At 30.4% G+C, this 10,106-nt stretch overlaps 1 protein-coding gene across 2 annotated transcripts; it reads left to right on the top strand.

Annotated features, from left to right (window-relative positions):
• Nucleotides 1-780: 780 nt before the first annotated feature.
• Nucleotides 781-5,889, top strand: LOC111643023 (uncharacterized). Of its 2 annotated transcripts, none has more exons than XM_089588970.1 (3): nucleotides 781-1,020; nucleotides 1,111-1,167; nucleotides 5,646-5,889. In XM_089588970.1, exons 1-3 carry the CDS (start codon nucleotides 823-825, stop codon nucleotides 5,820-5,822), a joined length of 432 nt encoding a protein of 143 aa, XP_089445096.1. In that variant the 5' UTR covers nucleotides 781-822; the 3' UTR covers nucleotides 5,823-5,889. The 2 variants fall into 2 exon arrangements, with proteins under 2 accessions (XP_089445096.1, XP_089445095.1); XM_089588969.1 differs by having other exon boundaries at nucleotides 1,108-1,167.
• Nucleotides 5,890-10,106: the final 4,217 nt, after the last annotated feature.

Here is a 10,106-nt window from a genome sequence, read left to right as displayed (position 1 = left end):
TTACTTATTTTATCTCATTTGTAAAAATTTTTATCGTTGAGTTCTAGCTTGTCTGAAGGAGTGCGGGTTCTATCACAAAGAGCCGACCTGAAGAGTTGCAAAAATTGAAGCAATTGCTTACCAAGCTTCGCTCGACTATAGTGTAACATTTTTTTCTTTTTTTTTTTTACGTAGCACGAAAGCACCCAAACATCGGTCTTTTCCGACAAAGAGATAGAGCTCCGTCTAATCTCTCACACTGTTATCTTTAGAGAATTGAGTTGATGTACATCCCTCAAAAATGTATGTCTACTAAAGACGGCATTTCTCGTTGTCAGAGAAGTTTCAAGCGATTTCGTACATAAATTTGATAGGAATAAATATCCATTATTACTACGCTGAGGTAGCTTTTTATGAAGTTGACTATTTGAACGAGTTATATTTCCCTTTATTTTGATACGTACGTAAGAGATCGTATGGTAAATTTTTCTATGCAGATCTTCCAACAGTTATTATTAAAGGTGTTAAAAGAAAAGAAGTCGTTTTCTCTTTTGACTTTAAAAAAATAGTTTTATTAAACAGCAAAAATAAGGAGATAATTTTATTAAATATTTGCCTACGACAAAGCACCTACCTAAGCGCACACAAGCAGGTATCATTAACGAAGTTAGCCACGATAATTTTCAGAACACAAGATAACAGATATTAATTATACATGATAGTGATGTCATAAACGTGACACGTACAACAGTAGCACTAGTAACCATTTTGTCGTTAGTCAGTTGCTCGTGAAACTTTTCTCAAGTAGCACCTACGCAGTTACATAATAGTAATCGAAGAATAATGACTGAAGAAAATGATGAAAGGGCATTTCAGTATTATTGTAGACTTCAGGAAGAGGACGCAGATAACCACCTAGTTAACTGTGGCCGTAAGGCTCATCAAATTAGCTGTACCAGCAACAGCAACACTAATGAAAAGTCGAGGACATTGGAGCTAAAACCCAACAAAGATTTCTGCACTTTACCGGTCAGTGGTGAGGTATGGCCATTTTTAAATTGCATTTACATACTTAAAGTTTTTTAAGATTTTATTTCTTAATCAAACGAAATTGTGGTTTTATAAAAGAAGGTCCTCCAGAAGGAGTTGAATTGCGCTGAATTTGACACGGAAACAATTAAGGTCATTGTAAGTATCATAAATTTTTGAAGTAAAAACTTCTTATGGCGCGTTGGGCACTTTTGTGGGTGAGCATTTTGAGCCGTTCTCGCGACAGACGAGATTTTACACAGATATACTCCGCGTGTATTCTTATAATATATGTATACTATACGCGCTCTTTGCATGGGCATTCGTTCGTTCTCTCGCGACAGACGAGATTACATACCTATATGTATACTCAGAGTGTATAGGTATGCGAGAGCGCTGCATGCTATAGGCAGCAGCGTTGGTCTCTGGGTCTGAGCATTATTCCACGCTCACAGTTCATGCTTGATCGCACATAGCGCTGCTGCCTGGATCTCACCGCGAACTACTTGGCGCGAGAATTCATATTCAAAATCGTATGATTTTTTCAGCAGACAGTAGGCGCAGAAATTCAAATTCGAAAGAAATCTTTGTATGTATTGGCTTATTATTGCCTAAAAATATTGGATAATGTTGTATGATTACCTACATAAATAGTATATCAAGAATTCTTTCGAATTTGAATTTCTGCGCCTATTGTCTGCTGAAAAAATCATACGATTTTGAATTCAAATTCTCGGGCGAAATAGTTCTCGGTGGGATCCAGTCAGCGGAGCTATGTGCGATCAAGCATGAACTGTGAGCGTGGAATAATGCTCAGACCAACGCTGATACGCAGTCTTTGCATGGGCATTCGTTCGTACCCTCGCGACAGACGAGATTGAGAGTTTTTTATATTTATTTTATAAATGAATATTAAACGGAAAATTTGTTTATTTAAATATTTCATTTGACTTGTGTTGCTGCTATGGTATTGTGTTAAAAAAAATGATAAATTTTGTATTTACTATTTACTAATATTTACTCATTTAAATAAAACCACTTTCTTCGAATATAGTTTCTATATTATTATACTTCATGTCCATTCAAAAAGTGCCCACATTGCTTTGATAAACTTGATTTTTTATGTAAAATTTCTCATGTCACGAGCGCACCTAAAAATGCTCACCCAAAAAAGTGCCCAAAGCGCTATAATTTTCCTTCTAATCAATTGAAACAAAAAGGCCCTTACCCACTCTGCTGCAAGCTGTCCCAGTTTTAAGAATTTGAGCAGCTAAGCTGGCCATTGTTTTTCTCATGTGGATGTACTCACACATACTTTTCACGCACACTTGATCCCCTTCTTTTAAGTCAATTTAAGAACCAACCCGTGGATCCATTTGATAATTGGTCAAGTTTATCTAAAAGTAATCTTTAATACCAAAAGAAATAAGAAGTTTTTTAACGATCGTATAAATGCAATTTTACGTAGTTTTTTCACAAGGTTGCATGTTTAAATAGGATTTTTTGAAACTACACATAAAAAAAAGGGTAAAGTTAAAAGATCAGCAATTTTTCGGGGCATTTCTTTACATTATTTTGAATGAATATCCAATGTGAATAATACCTGTTCAAAAGAAACTATGTGTAATGAACGTCCTGGAAGGACATTTATTGGCATGTACTACTACTACTCTGTTGAAAATAACGTTATCACAAGATGGCTTTTCTTATTTTTTTAGATAAAATTATATTTTGAGCTCAATATTAACCAGAAATAAGTGTGTCAGCGTGATGTTCGAGATATAATTAGCGTAGGCTGTAGGAAGTTGACTTTTAATAAAAAAAAAAAGATCTGATGAAAGAGCACAGTCTTGTACTGGCCAGCCTACATATTATTATCTTTGTATTGTGCGCTAATGAATTGTTCATAATCGTTAATTTATTAAATATTAAAACATTAACTGAATTCAAGCTCAATCAATATTGGTATACTCATCCATACGATAATTGTACCACCTATGTACATAATATTGTTTTATAGAAGGTATTTTTATACCCGGAATAATAGTGTATTCCATATAATTTAATGAGCGTATAACTTAATTTTCTTTGTCTTTTTTTTAATACCTTTTAAAGCATTTATGTTTTGTATGGGTTATCCTAAAACAAAGTAGAAAAGTCTATGAAGATTTTCAGGGAGCAGAAAAAACAACAAATTAATGAATTTTTAGTTAAAAAGTGTAGAAAATGTGCATAAAGTTAATGATATTCAAACTTTATTCAATAAGTGAATAAGCTCTACATAAACAGTTTCGTTAAAAATTTTTTTTTTGAATCTTCGAGTCGAAAACATAGCAAGAAACAATTTGTTCATTATGTAATTATCTTTTAATTCATGATGGTAAAATCGTATCACACCTACTGTTCGAAAAGGTATAGGGCAAAAAAGTACGAAAATCGCTTTTGAAAGTTTTAATTCTTCAAAATTATGAATTTAAACGTTTTTTATAGAAATAGTTAAGAATTGAGAATTTGTTACCACTTATAGGGATCCCGAACCATACAGAACGATTTTCATGTTATATGGAAAATGACATTACGAAACGATTGTTCATTTTAAAATTATTTGGCTGCTCTGTACCTTGAAGTATACATAGATCAAATCTTACGAATAAATGTTATTAATGATGCAAAGGACTTCGATTTAAAATAAATTTCATTTTTTCAATTCTGACTTCGATTTTTAGAAAAGTCCAGTATGCATTATAAATAAATTGTTTAAACGTTCTAATAAATTGTTACATTTTACTGTAACGCAACCAATTGTACTTGATAAAGTATACTTTTATACGAATTAAAAATTATAATAACTGCATCAACGTGCTTTTAACGATACTTATTATCATTTTCATTTTTTTTTTACAATTGTTTATCTTGAACTGTTTTTCAATCTTAAAAGAATTCATCTATTTTGGCTAAATATTTTTAGATACTTACTTAAATTAATAATTGTTACATTCATTATTAATAACTCAGCAAAAAAGATTATACTTGCGAATACTATGACATGCTATGCATTTGGTGTCTGCTTGCTAAATAAAAAAATTATGGCGCTTAATGAGTTGTAATTAATTTATACTGTTTTTTAACATTATTTGTTATATTCTTAATGGATCTGAAACAAACGTTTTAAAATGTTCTCTATGTTATGAGAAATACATGTATAAATAACAAAAAATATTTTTTATTTTTCGATTTTTTGGGTTTGAAATGTAGTGGCTGTATTAACTACTAGTATGATCATTAACGATTTTAATTGACTTGTGCTCTATTCACTGAGATTCCCCTATTACATCCTCATCCTCATCTTTACTTGTAGAAACTGTTTTTGTTAGATGATCTTAATGCGTGCCTTATAATTTCGTCAAAGCAAAAAGTGTAAACACTCATGAGTCGTCTAGGAACGAGCGGCTGCAAAGTGTCAACAGAAAGTAACACTAAATAATGTAAATGCATTTTATCGCATACTGTCGAAAAGTTTTTTCTTAATCCAAAGTGTGTACAATGTTTCGGATGTATATTGACAACCATTTTCAAGCAGAAAGTATGCTTACTTTTTGCTTACTTTTTACTTAAAAAGGGTTGTCAATATACAACCGAAACATTGTACACACTTTGGATTAAGAAAAAACTTTTCGACACTATGCTATAAAATTCATTAACACTATTCATTTTTTCCTGCTGTCGTTAAAACCAAGAAATTAAAAAAGTAACGCTGTTAAGAAAGTTACACTGTTAAAAAAAGTACCTTAAACTAGGGTTTTCTATAAGTACAAAGTGCACAAAAGGCAGTAGGATCCTTAAATTTTAATAGGTGGCAAAGTAAATCGCATTATTCGCATACATTGACGACTAAATGCATACAACGTATCGTTCCGAGATGAGTACAGCACGTCAAGTGTTGAAGTATAATATTTTTTCATTTGTTATTAATGTATATAAAAAAGTATCAATTTACTTAAATCAACAAAAAAATTCTGCAAAAGTAGGAGAATTTATTATTTAAGTCGGAACAACGAATAGAATTTAGGCAATCGTGATAAAGTACGCTACTAATAGTGATAAAATACTTGCTAAAAATACGTCATTAACATTTTTTAATCGTATTAAAATAGACTCTTTCAAGTAAAATTGGTTGCCATTTGGTTAAATGTGAAACATCGAAGTTAAGGTATGAATTTGAAATTTTGAAGAGTTTTTATTAAGTAATAAATAAGTTAATAAAATTTTAAAACTCAAATTTTGAATAGAAATTTTTTAACTTTTGACACTAGGTATTACTTTGCGGTAAACAAACTAATCATAGTATCCTTTGGTAGATTAACAAGCAACAAACAAATTATCGTTGGACATTTTCAATATGGTACCTAATAAAGAGATACACTCATAATTAAAAAAAAAAATCTGATTAATTTTCATCATTTGTTTAGTAACAAACAGAGCAGGTGCGTTTATTCGTAAACCTATTTTTCTATGTAATCTGGTCAGAATAAAAAGCAATTTCAACAAGTTTTGTCGTAGTTAACAAAAAATTTTATATCACGTTCTCCATCTACCTGTCCTTACTTGTTAGTTAATACAATGCTTTTATTATTTAGGTCAGAGGAAAATTGGTATTAGTTCAGGGTACCAAGAAAAATCAACGCAACGAAGCCACTAAGACGTTTGACATCCCAGATCAGTGTGATTTGAATAGAGTCGAGGCAGGATTCTACTCCGACGACGTTTTATACATTCGTTTCTTTCTAAGTAACGAACCAGATACTAAAGTATAGACCATTAAAAGTGTTTTTGATTTTGAATAATCCATTTCCTCAGTGAAAGAAAAGATTACGTAAGAAATAAAAGGATACAATGATGTCATTTTATTAATTAGTTTTTAGAACGAAGTTCTTTATGTCGCGTGTCTTGGGAGGCTGGAATTTTAAAAACGACAGATTTTCGTGAAATGGAAGTCGCTTGCCAGAAGTCCCTTCTTCCTAATTTATTTTATTTCCCCTTTTACCTCGTCACCGTCACCATCAGTCTCCTACACACTTCCCCTCACCCTCTCTCCTAACCGTGTTGCCGTAGTCTTCTGCACACCTCCTCTCATCAATCCCACACCTAGCCATTTCCCTTTACATACACCAAACAATTAATGTTTCATTTGATCATAATTGAATGAAGAAAATTAGGTTAAAGAAATAATGAAATCAAAAATGGAAAAAAAAATAAAATGAAAATCAAAAAAAGGCGCCAAGACATGAAAAAATACAATAAAATAAAAAAAAAAATGAAATAAATAAAGAAATGAAAAGAAAAAGATTAAATGAAACAATTAAATAATGAATAAAATAAAAGAAATTAAAAAATAAAGGAAATTTTTAAAAATGAAAAAAATTACAAGAAACAAATTAGCGGGTATAAATGGGTCATGGGACCCAGTGTAAGAACGAAGCTCTTTAAACCTGAGATTAGAATAAAAAAACACAATTTCTCAGGTTATAAAAAGGTTTGCGAGACCCACAGAAAGAACGAAGCTCTACAAAAATAAGTATTGCATCTATATAGCTCAGCAAAACAAAAACTTGAAAAACGAATAAAAAAAAATAATTTAAAAAAATTAGTTTAGTACTCATACTGGATGAACTTTAATTTCATTATTTATCTCATTTTTTATAAACAAGTTTCAACAAAATTCGTTAGAGTTTTTGTAGTACTAAGCCTATTAATCAAATTATTTTAATTATGTCACGAGATATATTGCAAGTAGATTTTAAGCAAAAACTAACCTATTATGTCTATAATATTTCGAAGAAATTACAACAGTAGAAATCCTTTGTTAGCCGTCTATAAATATAAGAGAGAAAAAGTTAATAATGGATTCATTAAATAATATAAAAACACTAATCTGATCATTCCCCTTTGATATAAATAATTTTGTAATTTTTGTAGTTCGGTGGTAAAAACGAGCAACTACGAATTAAAAAATACGAACTAATTTGTCATAAATGAAAGTCTGATTCATACTTAAACTTTTTTTTATTGTTTCTTCATAATTAACAAAAACTTTTATATGATGTCTACATTTCAACTACAAATAACTTTTTTCTTTCTTGAATCCACACCAAGTATCACCACCAATTCACTTAAAAGCAAAATTTAAATACATTTAATCATCGTACTTCTATCAGACAATTTCATGGTACTCACCTTTTCTCTTAAAATTGAATACATTCGTTATTGATTTGCTACGTTCTTATCAAATTTAATAAACCATAAAATATTACAATTATACTAAAAATAGTGATTTACTTCATTTCTTGCGATAAATGATGTATGCATTAGATTTAAGGCTTATTCTCGTTTTTGTCAAAAAAAGCTTTTTATGGGGTATAAGGCCACGGAGGGCGTTGTTGCACATCCCTGTATTGAGAATAAACTGAAAACTTTTTGCCATTGTTGTATAAAGTATTGGTTTTCTTAGTTTTCCTAATTTTTTTGATTTTCTTACACGGTTTTTTTACTAAATACAATATTAAGTGTCTGTGATACTTTTCGACTAAAAAAATTATGAAGCTTATGACAAATCCACTAATCAATAACACTAGCAACGGGATGACGTCGGTAGTACTTAATTGTGGAGTTGCATGATCTTTTTCGGTATGTTTTATAGACAAATGTGATTTTTTTTTCCAAGATAGTAAGCCACTTTCTCTGTATTTCTGTATGCTGAAAAAAACATTGTTATGACTTCTAATTATTTATATACTTATCAAAAAATACTTACTGATGGTTTAAAAATTGTAAGATTGGATCTCCTTTTTTCAAACCAAAGACCAGTTTTCTAGATAGACCAAGTGGAAAAGCTAAGAGTTTGCAAGGAAACGTGTGAGTCGTTGGTTTTTTAATAAAGCCAGTTGTATAGAAAACTACTTTTTCTTTGCAAACCTGGAACGGAAAAAAATTTTTCTTGATTCATAATTGAAAAAAATAACAATATTTTTCACCACACAGATTAGATAAACAAACATGTCATATAGAAAAATTCAGATTCATTATTGGTCCATCAGATAGATTTACTTATTTTAATACTCGTGACAGACGAAATAATAGTAAAGACGATGGATTAGTGGATTTTGGATAAAAGCACTTAAAAAAAAAATAATAAGTGGATGTAGATAACTATAACATATTTTTTTTGTCTAAAAAATAAAATATTTAACAACAAATGTGTGTCACTCAATTGTCTATCATCAATAGTTCAGACGTATTTTGTAGTTATACTAGTTTTTGCATACAGAGAAAAGTATCCTGTCTGATTTCATAATTCCTGGCTAGGAAAAAAAGTAGCATGTAAAGTTTAAATAACGTTAGTCTAGAACGTATAGGTAAAATATGTTGGACAGCATTATTTAGTGAAATAAAAATTAATGCCTTACAGAAATGAAAAAATATAATTCAATTGGTAAATTAAAAAAAACTATTAGGGTACGAATATTTTTAATACAAGTGCAAACTGAACTTTATCTGTCTAGCATTAACAAAAAGTACTTTTGTTACATTTTACTTTCTTATTAAAATTAAGTACAATGAGTAGAAGAACAGAGGCATGATGTTCGGAAAAAGCTGCTAAGGTTATGTTGGTCAACAGTAGGATTTTCTCACCCATGTGACTCCGTACAGAAATATCTTTTAAGTTTTGTGGATTCAAAAGTGTTTCTACTACATTCTTTCATACGTAAATAACAATGAGTATACGTATATACTGAATAAACTAAAGACGTAGAAGAAACATGTTGATAAATACAAATTCTTACTTTCGTCAGCCAAAAATAGTTTGTTTGCATGAAAGTTTAAATGTTATTCAACTAGATTCAAACTTTCCACTTGATCTCTTAATTTCCTTCGATATACGGACACTGCATTGTATTTTTATAGTATTAAGGGGCTCTCCTTAACTTTTTTATTTCCCAAGCTCTTATTTTAGGCTACCTTATAGAGACAGCCTGTTCCCCTACCTCTGCTATAAATTTCTACATTACTTCTTATGTGATAACGTTAAAGAAACATGGTCAAAGTCAGAGGTGTGCAGAAAAATAAAAATTAAGTTGTCAAGTGAGTAAAAACAAGTTTTCCAACTATAATTTTTTCTGTTTTCAAATTGGTTACTAATATAACACTGCTTTAAAATTGCCCTTTTCCATCGCTCACAAATGCAACTACTGCTAAGCCGTCAAAACTTACGTGCATATATGATATTACATATTTTTATGATCTTTCAATGTTTGGTATGGCACAAAGAAATTAAAAAGAGAAGTAAGTGTCTGAAACAGTAGAAAACATGTATTTCAGCAACAAATATTACAGTTACAGACGGGCCAATTAGTCATAAAATCTTTTGCATCACACAAGCTGTACTTCTTTAAGTGATTTTAAATTAAAAAAAGTCTTACTACTTTTAAAATGTGCCCAGTCCTTGTGTCGTCAAAACCACAGAGCTTAAGCATTGGCTTGATGTTATAAAAACTAATATTAAATTTATTCTGGAGTAAAATTAGAATCAATAATATTTGTAGGGTAATGCCAACCTTTTTTTGTATGCAAGATTTGTAGAAAATGATAGAATTTTTTACGTATTTTTACAATATCTCAATATTTAAAGCTCGTAAGAAAAATATTCCAGAGGGTACTTTTTATCGTTTAATCAGCTTCAACATGAAATTCATAAAATTAAGAAAAATTTTATTGATAAAACTGCAAAAAAATATATGCTCACACTTTAAGCTTCAAAAAAAATAAAAAATGTTATTTGTTTTTAATGTACAAAAAAATAAGTAGTCTGTAAATCATTTCACTTATTGACCAAGTTCTCTCAAGAACAGTTGAATATTTTTTTTCAATAATTCGACCTTACAAACTAGATTAGATCTAAGGCACTGAAACATGCTTTCGTCATGGAGCCCCAGTCCTCATCTCAGCTGCAGCAGAAAAATTCCCGCATTGAATTGACTTTTTATTTGCATTGAATAACTGGTACATATAGCGCGTAAGCACCGCAAGTGAAGTAAGAATGG

The sequence above is a fragment of the Copidosoma floridanum genome, unplaced genomic scaffold (assembly GCF_036245765.1).
Source record: "Copidosoma floridanum isolate Cflo_tuat_1 unplaced genomic scaffold, Cflo_Japanese_pri ptg000007l, whole genome shotgun sequence".
NCBI lineage: Eukaryota > Metazoa > Arthropoda > Insecta > Hymenoptera > Encyrtidae > Copidosoma > Copidosoma floridanum.
The sequence above is the reverse complement of the archived record's forward strand: the minus strand, read 5'-3'. Positions and strand labels throughout refer to the sequence as shown.